The sequence below is a fragment of the Molossus molossus genome, unplaced genomic scaffold, assembly GCF_014108415.1.
Source record: "Molossus molossus isolate mMolMol1 unplaced genomic scaffold, mMolMol1.p scaffold_m16_p_2, whole genome shotgun sequence".
NCBI classification, from domain to species: Eukaryota; Metazoa; Chordata; class Mammalia; order Chiroptera; family Molossidae; genus Molossus; species Molossus molossus.
Window position 1 is genome coordinate 139,108,482 of NW_023425355.1, and position 17,826 is coordinate 139,126,307.

At 38.1% G+C, this 17,826-nt stretch overlaps 1 protein-coding gene across 2 annotated transcripts in view; it reads left to right on the forward strand.

Moving 5' to 3' along the window:
• Positions 1-17,826, forward strand: part of PIR (pirin) — a 97,303-nt gene that overhangs the window by 61,081 nt on the left and 18,396 nt on the right. For both annotated transcript variants that reach the window (XM_036271285.1, XM_036271286.1), the window contains exon 7: positions 11,798-11,842. In XM_036271285.1, the coding sequence (XP_036127178.1) occupies positions 11,798-11,842 (45 nt within the window). The remainder of the gene's footprint in view (positions 1-11,797; positions 11,843-17,826) is intronic.

A 17,826-nucleotide genomic window follows, 5' to 3' on the forward strand; every position in this document is an offset into this window, starting at 1 on the left:
ATAAGTCTGTATTTCTAGGAAAATATCAATCTTTTCCAAAAATTTGTACCTTGTGGTCCTCATGTCCCCTTTGTCTTATGACTGACTGCATCAAAATTTGGCCCTCAACAGCCACTCTCCATCTTTCTTTATATATATTTATCCTCACCCAAGGATATTTTTCAATTTTTTATTCAGACAGCGCAGGAGGGAGAGAGAGGAAGAGAGAGAGAGAGAAACATCGATGTGAAAGGGACACATCGAGTGGCTGCCACCTGCACACCCAACCAGGGCCGGAGACAAACTGCAACCGAGGTACACGCCCTTAGCGGGAACCGAACCTGGGTCTCTCTGGACCACAGGCTGATGCTCTAACTGCTGAGCCAAAACGGCCAGGTCTCCCCATCTTTCTTTATAGCACCTCTGCTACTAGGTTTTTATTTTTATTTATTTATTTTTAAAAGGTATTCTTTTCTTTTTTAAAAAAGTATTTTGTATTCTTTATTGATTTTAGAGAGAGAGGAAAGGAGAGGGGGAGAGAGATAGAAAAATCGATTAGAGAGAACATCGATTGGCCGCCTCCTGCATGCCCCCCCCAGTTGGGGATTTGGCCCACAATTTGGGCATGTGCCCTGACTGGGAATTGAACCAGTGACCTCTTGGTACATGGGTCAATGCTTAACCACCGAGCCACACCAGCCAGGCCTGCTACTAGGTTTTTAAAAACTTGATCCGGAATGTTAAAAGTGAAGAGTTGTTACGGTATGAAAAAACTTAATTTTATAAGACTTTGTTTACACCCCTCAACTTTTAACTTTATAGTATATGTATATCAATCAACAAAATTTCTTTAGAACATATATAGCCTACCCCTCTGTGGTAAGCAGAAGAATGGCTCCACCAAAATATCTATGCTCTAATTTCTGGAATTTGTGAATATGTTACCTTACATGGTAAAGGTGTGTTGCATGTGTGACTAAATTAAGGGTCTTGAGACGGGGAGGTTAGCCTGGGTAATCCAGATGGACCCAATATAATCATAAGGATCTGTATAAATGAAAGAGGGAGATAGGAGTCAGAGTAGGGGGGGAGAGGGAGAGAGAGAGAGAGAGAGAGAGAGAGGTGACCATGGAAGTAGAGGTCAGAGTGATGCAACTGTTGGTTTTGAAATGGAAGGAGGCCACCAGCCAAGATATAGGGGCAGCCTCTAAAAGCTACAAAAGGCGAGGAAGCAAATTCTCCTCTAAAACTTCCAGAAAGAACACTGCCCAGCCAACACCTTGAATTTAGACTATTGAAACCCATGTTTGCATATTGACCTCTAGAACTATAAGATAATAATGTTTTGTTGTTTTAAGCTACCAAATTTGAAGCAATATGTTACAGCAGCAATAGGAAACTAATGCACCCTCTTAAATATTAATACATTTGTGCTTCTGTGTTTACCTCTTGGGAGAAAAAGGCAAGGAGCCACATCAATTACATGTTAATGAAGTTGGGGAGTGGAATAAATGCTTCAAAACACGTTTTTTTAGAAAGTAGATTTTTTTTAATTTTACTAATTTATTTTTGTTACAGATGTTTCTCCTTTTTTTCCCCATTGACACCCTCTTCCCCATCACCCCCCACCCCATCCCCGGCTTTGTTGTTCGTGTCCATTGGTTATGCATACATGCATATGGTTTATCTCTTCCCTCTGCCCACTACCTCCTCTTCTGAGGGTTGTCAGTCTGTACCCTACTTCCACGTCTCTGGGTCTACCCTAGTCCTCAGACTGTTATGTTCATTATATTCCACAAATAAGTGAGATCATGTGATATTTGTCCTTCTCTGCTTGGCTTGTTTTGCTTAAGATAATACTTTCCAGGTCCCTCCATGTTGTCTCAAAGGATAAGAGATCTTTCTTTCTTACAGATGCATTGTACTGTATTGTGTATATATGTACCACAACTTTTTTATCCATTCGTCTACTGATGGACACTTGGGCTGTTTCCAGATCCTAGCTATTGGAAATACAGCAAAAGAAACAACCATCAAAATGGAAAGGCAACCCACTGTTTGGGAGAGCATAATTGCCAACAATACATCAGATAAGGGGTTAATTTCCAAAATATATACAGTGCTCATACAACTCAACAAAAGGAAGACAAAGAACCCAATTAAAAAATGGGCAGAGGAACTAAATAGACACCTCTCCAAACAGGACATACAAATGGCTAAGAGACATATGAAGAAATGCTCAACATCACTAATCATCAGAGAGATGCAAATTAAAACAACAATGAGGTATCACCTCACACCTGTCAGAATGGCCGCCATCAACAAATCATCAAACAACAAGTGTTGGCGAGGGTGTGGAGAAAAGGGGACTGTAGTACACTGCTGGTGGGAATACAGACTGGTGCAGCCACTATGGAAAACACTATGGTGTTACCTCAAAAAATTAGAAAGTAGATTTTAAGGGCATGCATATGATAGCTACTCAGTAAATCACATTAGGGTATGTTTAAATAAGTCTCATTGTGTTGGTTATTATATTGCTGCATAACAAGTTACCCCACAACTTAGTGGTTTAAAACAACATTTGTTATTTTACAGTGGCTCAAGGTGTAGCTGTGTCCTCTGGCTCAGGGACTCTTACAAGGGCTGCAATTGGTGTCATTCACAGCTGCAGTTATCCCAGGACTCAAGTAGGAAGAATGCACTTCCAAGCTCATACCATGTGGCTGTTGGTAGCATTCAGTTTCTTGAGGGTTGTTGGCTACAGTCTGCTGTCAGTTCCTTGCCACATGGGCCTGTCCATAGGGCAGCTCACAACATGGCAGCTGGCTTCATCTGAACTGACAAGTGAGACAACCAAAAAGGGAGAGTAAGATGAAAGCCAGAGTCTTTATATAACCTAATCTCAAAAGTGTCAGCCCATCACTTTTGCCTTATTCTGTTCCTTAGAACCAGGTTGCTAGGTGCAGCCTGCACTTGGAGGGAGGGGATTAAACAGGGCTTGAATGCCAGGAGGCAGTGGACATCTTAGAGTCAACTCACCAAGCTTATGATCTTGATTCATAGTGCCACACATTTTTCCATAACATCAACAACTCAAAATGAAGTAGTGATTTTTTTCCTCTGGTTGGTGATTTTTTTAAAATTTGAGTGAACCTGGAGAAACACATGGTGAGTTCTCCTCAGAGTTCCTGCCTAAATGTATTTGTATTTTCATTTTCATTATCTGCTTTTTTAAAAAAATATTTTTTTATTAATTTATTTTTGTTACAGATGTTTCTCCTTTTTCACCTATTGACGCCCTCCTCCCGATCCCACCCCCACCTTGTCCCCAGTATTGTTGTCTATGTCCATAGTTACGCATACATGCACGTAAGTTCTGTGGTTTATCTCATCCTTCCCCACCCCGTCCCCCTCTTCTGAGGTTTGTTAGTCTGTACCCTACGTCTATGTCTCTGGGTCCATTTTGTGCATCAGCTTGTTTTGTTCATTATCTGCTTTTTAAAGGAGAATGCCCCAAACATGAATGATTCATGTAGAATTTTAGGCTTTTAGGTGTTTTCATAAATAGAGACAAGAGTGATTTTTATTTTGTTCACTATATACAATACATTATTTAATTCATGGATAGTTTTTACAAAGTTGTTTATCTACCAGTAGTACATTAGAATATTGAGTCACAATTCCCCTCATACTTAGAATATACTCGTAACAGTTATGGATGTTAATCATAAGTCTTCAGAGCAGTGATAAACATGAACCAGAACCTGAAATATAAAATTGTCATATCATTTTCCTTTGGGTAGTTTGTCTGTCTTTTTAATATTGACTTGTAGAAACTCTTTATATATTCTGAATACTAGTCATTGTCAGCTTCTTGTGTTACATATCTTCTCTCTTTTGCCTGTTTTCCACTCTTCTATATTATTATATTTTCTATATTTTAATAAACAAAAACTATTTCAATGTATCAATTTATTTTCTAATGGTTAGTGCTTTCTGTGGCTTCTTTAATAGTCTTTCCCTAACCCCAAATCATAAAAATGTTCTCTCTGGTATAGATGCTTTCTTGTTTTGCCTTTTCTTTTAATATATCTATACCTGGAATTGACTTTCCTGTATGGGTAGGTGTGACTTTTAAAAGGTGGTTTTGAAAAAGAGAAAAAAAAATGGCAAAAATTTATGATGGGAAATATCATGAACATTTTCAGGAGCTAATAGTTCACTCACTGAATCATCTTGTAGTGATAATGGTAATCATAGCTAACATTTGTTAAGTGCCTACTGTTTGCCAGAAACCGTTCTAAGAACTTCCCCTGTGCTAATATCTGCAATCCTCACAACTTCCTGAGGTAAGGACTGTGATTATCCCATTGTCCAGATGAGGAAACAGAAATACAGAGGTTAAGTAACTTTCTCAAGGTCAACTAGCAAGTGAGTGTTGACAAAGCTAAGATTTCTAACCCATACAGTTTGCCTTTCACTAAAGCCCAGACAAATTAATGGAACTTTACTGACCAATACTCCAGTGGTAGTGCTTTGGGTATATGGGTAAATAAACCCAAGATTTTGCAGATAGGTTATAAAAATGACTATTTTTGAAAAATTCAAACGAATAATATCACCTGTTTGAAGATTGTATTCTGTTTTTCTGATATATCATCTTCAAGAGAATTAATCATCTTTAATTTATTCTTACATTGAGTCCATGTAAAGTAAGAAACTATTCTAAGAATTGAAACATATTTCAATTTTGACAAAGGTATATTTTTTTCATATTTTGCAGGTCTTGTTTAAAAATATTTTTCTCTTAAAACCAGTCAGTCAGGTGTCTAAATATGTCCTATGATAACTAGGGGTATTTATTACATTCTCTGCTTATTTCAGGCTTTTATTGTTTTCTGAAGCTTTATTTAACCCTATTTTAGTTCTTAATTGTCTGTCACCTTGGCTTTAGTCCAAGTTCAAACACTTGTTTCTATTTTACAGTCTAAAATATAATTTTATCACTATAACTACATTTTGGATTATTTTCTGAAATTTTCTCAGCAATTAAAAACAAATTGTGAATACTGTATATTTGAAGAGGAGGTAACGTCTATTCAAATGAAACCAAGAAATAATAATAACGTATTGTTTTAGTTTAATCTGGGCTCAAGCCACTTGTGTGACCCAGAGTTTAGGGAGAGTTTCATTCTCTTCTTAGCCACATTTATCTCATTTCTTCCCTCTCCACAGCTGACCTTTGTTAAGGATTTGGTGTGTCACCAGGCTGTTTTTCTACTTTTCTACACATATATGTGTAAGGAATAGTTGTAAAGTTCATTGAACTAATGAACTCTAAGACTGAGAGGCAGGAAGAAAATGAGCTGGGATTAAGGCAAGGAATGTAGGCCAAGTAAAGCTCTCACTAGGGACCTTTTCAAGAATTGGGAACCTCCATGGAAATGAGAGCAAATGCCACAGAAAATGATTTACATATTTAAAAGAAAAATTTTACATTTTTTATGTTTGACTAAGGGAGCTCTGACTTAAATGTGTTACTGATTAAACCATCCTACAAGGCCAGGGGTGAAATGTGACCTCCATCCCAACTCATTTTCTTTGTTATTGCCTAAGGGAAGGGAAGAACGTCCCAGCTGTAGAGAGCCAGTAGCTTGGAGAGGACATTTGTAGAAGACAGGAAACTGCAGGGCCAGTGAACTCTGACAGCACAATAAAAATGTGGGGATGGTATCAATTTTTGGTGTAGGACATAAAAGTGTGAGGAGAGGTCGAGGGAGATAGAAAGTGGAGAAGCATTTGAAAATCTCACAAGAGAACTCTTTGCTGATGTAAGGCAGAGAAGGAATTCTTCTAAAATGTGGTGGTTCTTAAATGCACAGTAAGCATTCACTCAATTTGGCTCTTGTTGTATTACGTCTTTAAGAAACAGTGCTTCATGGAAATTCAACAAAGCAAGTGTAGATGGATGTTTAAAAGAAGGGGGGATGAACAACTATATGGCAACAAATTCGACAATCTAAGCAAAATGGACAAATTTCTAGAAACACACAGTCTCCCAAAACTGGACTGGGAAGAGAGAGAAAACTTGAACAGACCAATAACAACTAAGGAAATTGAAGAGGTTATCAAGACTCTCCCAGCAAACAAAAGCCCAGGCCCGGATGGGGGAGTTTTACCGAACATTCAAAAAAGAACTAACACCCATTTTCCACAAACTATTTCAAAAAATTCAAGAAGGAAGACTTCCAAACACGTTCTATGAGGCCAGCATAATTCTAATTCTAAAACCAGAAAAAGACACTACAAAGAAAGAAAACTACAGGGCAATATCCCTGATGAACATAGACGCCAAAATCCTGAACAAAATACTAGCAAATCGGATCCAGCAACACATCAAAAAAATTATTCACCATGACCAAGTTGGATTCATTCCAGGGATGCAAGGCTGGTACAATATTCGCAAATCAATAAATGTGATACGCTACATAAACAAAATGAAGAATAAAAACCACATGATCATATCAATAGATGCCGAAAAAGCCTTCAACAAAATCCAGCATCCATTTCTGATAAAAACGCTCAGCAATGTGGGAATAGAGGGATCATATCTCGACATAATAAAGGCCATATATGAAAGACCTACAGCCAACATCATACTCAATGGGCAGAAACTAAAAACATTTCCATTAAGAATAGGAACAAGACAGGGATGTCCACTTTCGCCACTCTTATTTAACATAGTACTGGAAGTCTTAGCCACAGCAATCAGGCATGAGGAAAAAATAAAAGGGATTCAAATTGGAAAGAAGGAAGTGAAACTGTCATTATTTGCAGATGACATGATATTATACATAGAAAACCCTAAAGACTCCATCAAAAATCTACTAGACTTAATAAATGAATTTGGCAAAGTAGCAGGATACAAAATTAACGTCAGGAAATCGACGGCATTCTTGTACGCCAATGATGAACTCACAGAAAGAGAAACTGAAAAAACAATCCCATTTACCATCGCGCCAAAAAAATTAAGATACCTAGGAATAAACTTAACCAAAGAAGTAAAGGACCTATTTGCAGAAAACTACAGGACATTGAAAAAAGAAATAGAGGAAGATATAAAAAAGTGGAAGCACATACCTTCATCATGGATTGGATAACATCATTAAAATGTCCATACTACCCAAAGCAATCTATAAATTCAATGCAATCCCCATAAAAATACCAACAACATATTTCACAGAACTAGAACAAATACTTCAAAGGTTCATATGGAACCAAAAAAGTCCCCGAAGAGCCACAGCAATTTTGAGAAAGAGGGACAAAGTAGGTGGGATCACAATACCAGATATCAGGTTATACTACAAAGCAACTGTAATCAAAACAGCCTGGTACTGGCACAAGAACAGGCATATAGACCAGTGGAACAGAACTGTAAACCCAGAAATGGACCCAAGGCAATACGCTCAATTGATATTTGACAAAGGTGGCAAGAGCACACAGTGGAGTAAAGACAGACTCTTTAATAAATGGTGTTGGGAAAATTGGACAGCTACATGCAAAAAAATGAAACTAGACCATCACCTTAAACCATACACAAAAATAAACTCAAAATGGATAAAAGACTTAAATGTGACCTGTGAATCCATAAAAATTCTAGAAGAAAATGTAGGCAACAAAATTGCGGACATCATACGTAGCAGAATTTTCACTGATACGTCACCTAAGGCAACAGAAACAAAGGAAAAAATGAACACATGGGACTACATTAAACTAAAAATCTTCTGCACAGCAAAAGAAACAGTCATCAAAATGGAAAGGCAACTCACTGTATGGGAGAACATAATTGCCAATGATATATCAGATAAGGGGTTAATTTCCAATATATATAGAGTGCTCATACAACTCAACAAAAGAAACACAAAGAACCCAAATAAAAAACAGGCAGAGGAGCTGAATAGACACCTCTCCAAACAGGACATACAAATGGCCAAGAGACATATGAAGAAATGCTCAACATCACTAATCATCAGAGAGATGCAGATTAAAACAACAATGAGGTATCACCTCACACATGTCAGAATGGTCGCCATCAACAAATCATCAAACAACAAGTGTTGGTGAGGGTGTGGAGAAAAGGGGACTCTAATACACTGCTGGTGGGAATGCAGACTGGTGCACCCACTATGGAAAACAATATGGTGTTACCTCAAAAATTAAAAATTAAACTTCCTTTTGACCCAGTGATCTCGCTCCTAGGAATATAGCCTAAGAAGCCTGAAACACCAATCAGGAAGAATATATGTACCCCGATGTTCATAGCAGCACTATTTACAATAGCTAAGATCTGGAAACAGCCCAAGTGTCCATCAGTAGATGAATGGATAAAAAAGCAGTGGTACATATACACAATGGAGTACTATGCAGCGGTAAGAAAGAAAGATCTCTTATCCTTTGAGACGACATGGAGGGACCTGGAAAGTATTATCCTAAGTGAAAGAAGCCAAATAGAAAAAGACAAATACCACATGATCTCACTTATATATGGAATATAATGAACATAACAGTCTGAGGAATATGGTAGACCCAGAAACATGGAAGTAGGGCACAGACTGACATCCCTCAGAAGAGGGGGTGAGGGGGTGGGAGTATCTAAACCACAGAACTTATATGCATGTATGCATGACCAGGACAACAAAACCGGGGACGGGGCGGGGGTGGGGTGGGGAGGGGGGTGCCATAGGGTAAAAAAGGAGAAACATCTGTAACAAAAAAATAATAATAATATAAAATAAAAGAGGGGGGGAGAGGAAATCACCCCCTGTTCTTATACCATTCCCTCTAAACTCTGTGCCTTCTAACCAGTAAGATGAATTATGTTATTACTAATGAAGTGTTGGACTCTATATCCTAATAGAAGACTTTTTCACAAAGCAAAAATAGGTAAATATACTTAATAAATTGACTTGGCCATTCCTTTAAGCAAATGTTTGGTGCTTTGGTTCATGTAAGAAGTTAAAAAGGGAAAGAAAACAGACCCAGGCAATTATGTGTAGACTAGTTTTCTGCTTGGGGGGGCAGGGGTGAATATGAATGAAGCAAAGAGGGTAGAGGAGATATGATATTAGAACAATCAAAATAATCCCAAATAAAAACCCAGTTGGACAACTGAAAACTTTGAGGTTTTGTCAAACTCAGAAACCATTACTTTTTCAATACCTTATATAAATTACAACATGTCCTTACAATGGAATACTTTGCAGTCTTTCCCAAGGATGAGTTATTTCTCTACATTTTGACCTGGGAAAGTATCCGAACAGATGATTGAGTTAATACTAGTTTTTAAGCAAACAATATATATTGCATAAAATATAAAAGAAACAATGTACAAATATAGAATTGCTCACAGTATTTATGTCAGGGTAAATATGAAGACTGCAGAAAGATTTTCTGTTTAGATAACATCACACACTTTCAGGGTCTTAAAATGTAGCCATGGGCAAAAGTAGGTTTACAGTTTTTTGTATGGGAAAAGACAGCCAGATTATTACAGTAGCTTTATTAACTCAAAAGTGTCTTTCACAATTGTAAACCTACTTTTGCCCACCCCTGTATTTTCAAGTTAAATGTCTATTACTTTTTATAATGGAACACTCAATAAGGACATTTACACTTTGAAAAAGAAATTTAAACAATTTTCAATGGCAAAACGTTTAAAAAAGTAGCTAAGGAAGGGGTTTTGTTAGAGAGTTTTATTATACATCAGGCTACATAGGACTAGGGAACTTTAGCAACAATTACAAAACACAGAGAGAAGTCCTCTAATAGAGCCAATCCATACGGATAAGACACATGGAATGGGGCTGTGAATTGTTAGCATATATTTTCAGCATCTACCATGAACTTCCCTCTAAAATTACACGATTTGAAAAGTTGACTGTCTTATTCATCTTCCTATGTCCACCCACAGTGAGTGGTAAATGTTCACTACATGATGATAGACTGATCTGAGAAGACTGAACGAGTGGGTCAAAAGGAAGAAAAAGTATAAGTGAACAATGAGCAAATTATGTTACCTCCAGAGGCTTAAAGCTTTTCTAGTAAAATCTCAGAGAGGAAACACTGAAATAGAAGGGTGAAAAAGTGTCCCCCTGGCATCCTAGTCTTTTTTGGCCATCCTTCAGATTTTTTGAAACAGTCTCAATTTATGTTGTTTTATCAGTTATACCTTTTCTTTAGTGCCTCTTTTGCACATTTCAACCCACCTGCCATCTCACCCACATCCCTAGAGATGTCCTCTCTGATCCTTTCACCCCTGCCATTGTTTTGCTTACTGTGTCACCACATTGGTTCTCGCACAGACTCCAGTTAGGGCCCTGCTCTTCCACCTTGAACTCTGCCCTGCATTCACTTCCCACATCTTTTCCTTTGCCACTTAAGGCACAGAGTAATACCCTAATTCCATTTTGAGCTTGCCATTCATTTCTAGATTCATGTCTCCCAGCATCTCTTCTGGGCCATGGGTATAATGCATAATTGTCCATGAAAATGCAGTGTTGGTACTCAGAGAGCCAACAGCAGGTGGCCCATGGTTCTGAGCTCTTGGCCCCATGGATCACAGTAGGAATCTGGTGAATGCTGTGTACCCTCTTAACAGAAAAATGTCCACACTGGAAAAATTGTGGGGACAGTTCCAGGGAGTACACAGGCCATCCAAAGCCCATTTGTGCCCCCAAAGATTATGTATCCCTGGATCTCATGCTCTGCTTTAGGATAGATAAAAAGAAATGGGTTCACTAGAAACTAAAGTGCAACTAAGAAAAGAAAAGCATATTTCTAGCATTCTCTTCCTGGAGAGAAAGAAGCACAATGAACTGAAGATAAGCCAGACTGGTGTGTTGCAGTCATTAGCATGATGTTACAACTAGATGGGACAGTTTGTTAATACAGCTGTTGGCATATAGATATAGATAGATATATAGCCAAGCAAATTGTACACTGTCTACTTGGGTGGCTCTAGAACATTTGGGGCTAAGTCATTTAGGGTTAGTTGTGTGTGTGTGCACATGTGTGCATGTGTGAGTGTGTGTTTTAAACAGCTCACAGAACTTAAATTTTTAATTATATATCTAAAAGAAAATAAAAGAGTTCATCTCCAAATTTATCTTTTTTAAAAAATATTTTTTTCTTTATTGACTTTAGAGAGAGGGGAAGGGAGAGGGAGAGAGAAACAGAAACATCGATGAGAGAGAACATCAATTGGCCACCTCCTGCATGCCCCCCACTGGAGACTGGGCCCACAACCTGGACATATGCCCTGACCAGGAATCGAACAAGAGACCTCTTGGTGCATGGGTCAATGCTCAAGCACTCAACCATTTGGCTGGGCTTCAAATTTATCTTTTATACCTGTTATATAAATTTATATATCTGTGCCCTGACTGGTTTGGCTCAGCAGTTAGAATGTCTGCCCGCAGACCAAAAGGTCTCAGGTTTAATTCCTGGTCAAGGGCATGTACCTGGGTTGCAGGTTTGATCCCTGGCCCCAGTTGGGATCATTCGGGAGGCAACCAGTTGATGTCCCTCACATTGATATTTCTTTCTCTCCCTCCCTTCCACTCTATCTAAAAATCAATGGAAAAATATCCTCAGGTGAGGATTAATAAAATATATATATATATATATATATATATATATATATATATATATATTTGTATTTCATATAGACAGATATCATTAAATATATTGTTATATCTTTGTTCCTTTTGGTATTATGGACATTAACCTTTTAATATTGTTGCTGGTCCCTTTTTAGGGTGGACAAGCTTCATTTACACCATTTCTGGAAATGCGTATATTGGTAAGTAATGTGTATGTTGCTTTGGGTTCAATTACAGTGTTATTTAAACCATTGAAGGGGAGGAAAGGTAAGATGAACCTTTTTATGTAATTGAACACTACACCTCCTTCTCTCTAGCACCAGGTCTCTCTATATCCTAATACATCCAGGGTAAGTCACCTTTCAGCTTCCAGAATGTTCAGAAAAGGAAGAGAATACAAACACCAGTCATGACATCAGCCATTTTAATGCAGCCTGTGTGCCAATATAAGGTCCAGGCAAAATTATGTGGGTTGACACTTTGCTAAGATGTTGAGAACCTCCATATTACCAATGGGATGGAGCTCTAACGGGCTCTAAGGGGAGCATCTTGTGAGATGGAAGGAGGTTTTCTCTTATTCTAAGGGTTGTATATGCATCGCTTGTCAAGTCTAGTCCAGAAAGGATGTTTAAGCTCAACCAACTCTCATATTTGTAGATGAGGAAAGTAAAGTGTAAAGAAAGTTATTTAACTTGCCAGGGTTAGACCCAGGACCAGAACCAACTACTCCTCAGTCTCACTCCCTATATTCCACCCCATATTCTTTGTATGATGACAATGCAGTGACCGTACCTTCTAGCTTGTCATCCTAGCTCCTCAGGGCCCACTTACCAACTTCCAACTGCCAATAGTGTCTGTCTCTTGGCCTAAGGCTTTCTCTGAAACCTGGGAAGGCTGTTCTGCCCCAGTCAGTGCTAGGAAATTAACATTCCTGGAAGCTACCTCACACCTCAGGTGGGATAATTCTGAGGCCTGTGTTCAAGGCCTTTACCTAGCATTTCCTGTGGGATTGTATTCACGCAGCCCACAGTGCGTGTGTGCTTGATAACACACCCTTCATTGTCTGCCTTCTTTTTCCTAACTTTCTTGGACTGGCATTTCCTAGGACTATCTCCCAAATAAATTCTGTGTACTCAAATATGCATATAAGCTATGCTTCTGGGAAAACCTAAACTAAGAGAACCAGCCTCCCCTCTATCCTTTCTTGCTCCTCACAGACACTGATGCGTGGTGTGGATGGGGAGAGGGGAGTGGGCAGGGCATCTAACTGCCCCAATGTACAGGCTAAAAATCCCATTTCTAGGACCCTCTTGAAATTGAGTGCTCTCTACCCCACTTTGGCAGACTAGTCTCCTCAACATTGAACTTCCTGGGGCCCTAACATGGCCACCAACTTGGTCAATACACTTCTAGCAGCAGACAGATGGCTTACTGTAACATCTGCTCGGGGTTTGAAGGCCATATCCAGAGCCATTTAAAGCATTCTTTACCTTCTTCAAAGGGGTGTTCAACTGCCTGAAATTTTTCTGAAAAATTAGAGTAGCACAAACCCATGTATTTTGATTTTATACAGTAGAAAAGGGTTTAGTCCCTCTTTCACTGTGTACCATTCCAATTATGGGTCAGAAGCAAAATTCAATTATTTAGCATTTGAGAAAATGTGAAAAAATTGTAGTACAGTAAAACCTCAGTATAATAGATTAATTTGGGGGGGGGGTGTCCATTATATAATAAACTAGGTTTTCTGAATGTGCATGGTAAAAATTGACAAATTAGTTTACCTGTTTTCACTTATGTAGACAACGTTTGTGTAATTAAAATTAAGTATGTATGAAAAGTTTAATTTCACAAAAAATTTTTATGTGTGTATTACTGTAATTTTAAATTTATATTGAATAGGTCTAGTAAATGAGTGCATTCACCAGTCACCATGAGTGAACAAAATGCACACAGCTGGGGTGTGGCTTTAGTGCATGTTAGAACATAGGCTGGCTCACATTAAAACTGCTGCAGAAAGTCACGCCATGCAACAACAGAACCACTAACCTTGAGAGATGTAATATGATCATGTGCTAATCATTTGCCAAACATTGTTTATGGCGGTGATTCTTGCATTTAAATATGTAGACTATAGTCGTAGATACATAATATTTATGTTGGCAAAATTACTGGTGTTTTTTCCAACATATGATCTATTCACTAAAATTTGTGAAAAATAACAGTGAATTAATAACAAAAAATAATTTGTTACTTTAATTATAAGCAAATCTTGGTTAAGAGCATTTAAAAGTTTTTTTTTTTTAATGTTTTAGAGAGAGATGAAGAGAGAGATAGAAACATCGATGAGAGAAAACATTGATTGGCTGCCTCCTGCATGTTTCCCACTGGGGATTGGGCCCATAACCTGGGCATGTGCCCTGGCTGGGAATTGAACTCTTGGTGCATGGGTTGATGCTCAACCACTGAAACACACCAGCCTGGTTGTTACAAGCATTTAAAAATGAACAGGTGTTAATTTTCACATATGACCTATGGACCAGAACTTTTGTTTATTAAATTGAGGTCCACAAAATTGAAGGTTTACTGTAGTATCACAGGCCCATGTGCACACACATTAAACTATAGTAACCATCTGGAAGAGATGAAACATCATTTGTGTTTATGATCTTTTGAAAATCTTGCATATCACGTAGTTCTTCATTTAAAAATAGAGTAAAACCATTTTTCGAGGTAACACCCCAGACTTATGATTTCAAGAGAAACAAAATAATCTGCACAAAAAGAAAGTAATAAAGAAAACACATGATTCCTAAGATGGTGAAGATACCAGAAATGTCTGTGTAGAATGAGAAAAAGCAGGGGCAGCAAACTTTCTGTAAAGGGTCAAATAGCAAATATGTTCATCATTGTGGGCCATCTAGTTCAGATATAACAGCACATTCCTGCCCTTGTAACATAAAAGCAGCCACAAGAAATACGGAAACAATTGGGGTGGCTCTTCCAATAAAACTGTATTTATGGCCACTGAAATGTGAGTTTCACCTGTTTCTCATGTGTTATTATTACTGAAGTAAAGGGGTTTGTTTGCCTGTACACATCAAAGCCCAATAATATGTGAACAGGAGTTTGCAGCAAAGAAAGTAAAAGTTAATTTAAGGAAATGTACCAATTCCAGAGGTATAGGTGAGGCAGTCCTCTAACATCTGGCTCCCTTTGCCTTCTAGGGGATGGGTTATATAGGTGGAAAATCATTAATCATGGTGACTTAAGGGAATTAGGGTCATGGTGTCTATTAATTGGTTGGTATTAAGGTAGAGGTTAGTTGACCATTGTGTCTGGTTCTGATGTCAGTCATGGTGTTGCTCTGTCTGGTTTCACAAGTGTGGGGCCAGTGGGGTCTTTCTGCTTTACTGGGCCTGAAGCTGAAACACAACTGAGGCCTAGATGTTATTTTTAATTTGACTAAAACTCTGTTTCTGAGTTCAGCAGACACTAGGCTTTGTTCCTAAGACTGTTTGATGCTGTCCAGAACCTCACTCTTCTGAGGGCTTAAGAGATTGAGAGAGTGGAAGTGCAAAGAAGGAGGGAAGCAGGTGAGTCAGGGGGCTAAATGGGGCCAGTTTGAATCAAAAGGGGAAAAAAAGAGAAAAGGTCATATTAAAGAAATGAAGTTTCTACACAGTTATATCATGAAATACTACTCTTGGTATTTTTCAACAATTTAAAAATGTAAAAACTTTTCTTAGCTGGTGGGCACTACAAAAGTGACATTTGATTTTGGTTAAAATGTTGTAAGGATAAAGAGGAAAATTAACAAATAATTCAAAACCTGTTTTAATCAGTATTTAAAGCCTTGTTTTCTGACAGACCTTTAGTCTAAATTTACAGATATAAAGCTCAACAGTTCAAAGGAGAAGAATAAATTACACATCTATTTGTTTTTCTGCAGGTGAGGCATATTTTCCTGAGTCATTTCTAGTCACTGGCCTAGTCCCCCCTGTGACCATAGAGCCACAAGTGCAAAACATCTGGCAGGAAATGGGGTCACAGTCTATAGCATGGGAGTGAACGTGCATCTGTCCAGAGTAAACTGGACCTTGGAGAGAATCCAGCTCATAAAAGTGGCCTCTTGGGACTGTGCTTTAGCCAATGAGTTACGGGCCAGATTACCTCATTTGAATATTATCTCCTTCCTTTCCTCCTACTCACTCCCTAATAGAGGTGTTAATGAGAAAAACAAAAGGCCAAGAATAAATCACCCGGAAAAAAAGAAATGACAAAGCAGAAAGAGCTATTGAATAAATACTGATTTATAAAATCTGTAGAAAGAATCCAGAAAGTGCTTTCTGACTTGACTGCCTCAATTTTTTAAAAATATTTTTTCTTTATTGATTTTAGAGATAGGAAAGGAGAGAGAGAGAGAAACATAAATAAGAGAGAACATTGATTGCCCCCTTCTGCATGCCCCCCATGGCCTGTTTTGCCCACAACCTGCGCATGTGCCCTGACTGGGAATCGAACCAGTGACCCCTTGGAGCATGGGTCAATGCTCAACCACTGAGCCACACCAGCCGGGCTTGAGTGCCTCAATTTTATCTTGCTTCTAATACCAGAATGGCACCTGCCAGCCACAGATGGTAGGAGCTACTGAGCAAGCGATTATTCTTTTCAAAATGTCAAGCACCTATATTCTGTTTAAATAGATATTATGAATATATATGCTTTGTGTATTAGGCTGGAATAAATAGACAACACTTTGGGCTCAGAAAATAATCTGGGCAGATTCCATAAAATGGAGATTTAGGAGGACTATTAAAATATTAACTGATGCAGGAAGTGCTTAAAAGACAAACATCAGTAGATTTAGTTTAAGTATAGACAGGTGGAGTTTTGAACAGTAGGAAATGCTGGATATTAACTAATTGTTTAAGTTAGTCCAACATTTTAAACTTCGAGGTAAGTATGGGAAAGCCATGCAATTGCTTTCTAATGATACCCTGAAGAAGAGAAGGAGTTGAATAGAAAATAAGTTGAATAGAATTAATACTTTTTTTTATTTTTAAAAGTGTGTATTTGAGATATCTTATGCTTTTCTGTGATCTTAATTTTTGATACATTGTTTTTTTTTTAAGGCTTCTAAGCAGACAGTTAAATAGTACTTTAAAATTTTTAAACGAGAGAGAAGTATCTTTGACACAATCTTCTACTGAGGCAGCAAGTCCTTTGACCAGCCCTCTGCTGAAATCTTTGCAGTATGTGATTTTAAAAATGCAAAGAAAATAAAAACTACATGGTCAGAAAACCAATAGATCCTAAGAATACTAGCAATGAACCCCTTCTTTGTAGCTGTGGTGAAAATAACATTGTACATTTATATGGAGATCAAAAGGATAGAAAAGTTTAAATCCTATGTCATTTTTTTTTTTTTTGAGAACCACGATTTTATTTTTTTTTTATTTTTTACTTTTATTTTTTAAATCTTTATTGTTGAATGTAGAATGTATTACAGATGTTCCGCATTTTTCCCCCATTGACCCCCTCCTCCCCACTCCCGCCCCCTCCCGCCTTTTCCCACACTATTGTCTGTGTCCATTGGTTATGCATATAAGTTCTTTGGTTTATTCCTTCCCACACCCCCAACCCCTTTCCCTTTAAGGTTTGTCAGCCTAGCAATGAAATTGTACTTCTTAATCCCTTCACCTTTTTCACCTATTCCCCCAAACCCCTCCCATCTGGCAACCAACAGAATGTTCTCTGTATCTACGAGAATGTTTCTGTTCTGCCTGTTCATTTTGTTTGTAGATTCCATTGTCAATAGATATGTATTCATTGCCATTTTGTTTGTTCATATATTTTATCTTTTTCTTCAAAAAGACCCTTCATCATTTCATATAATAATGGTTTGGTGGTGATGAACTCCTTTAACTTTTTCTTGTCTGGGAAACTCTTTATATGGCCATCGATTCTAAATGACAGCTTTGCAGGATCGAGTAATCTTGGTTGTAGGTTCTTGCTTTTCATCACTCTGAATATTTCTTGCCACTCCCTTCTGGCCTGCAAAGTTTCTTTGGAGAAATCAGCTGACAGCCTAATGGGAACTCCCTTGTAGGTAACTAGCTGCCTTTCTCTTGCTGCTTTTAAGATACTCTCTTTGTCTTGAACCTTTTGCATTTCGATGATGATT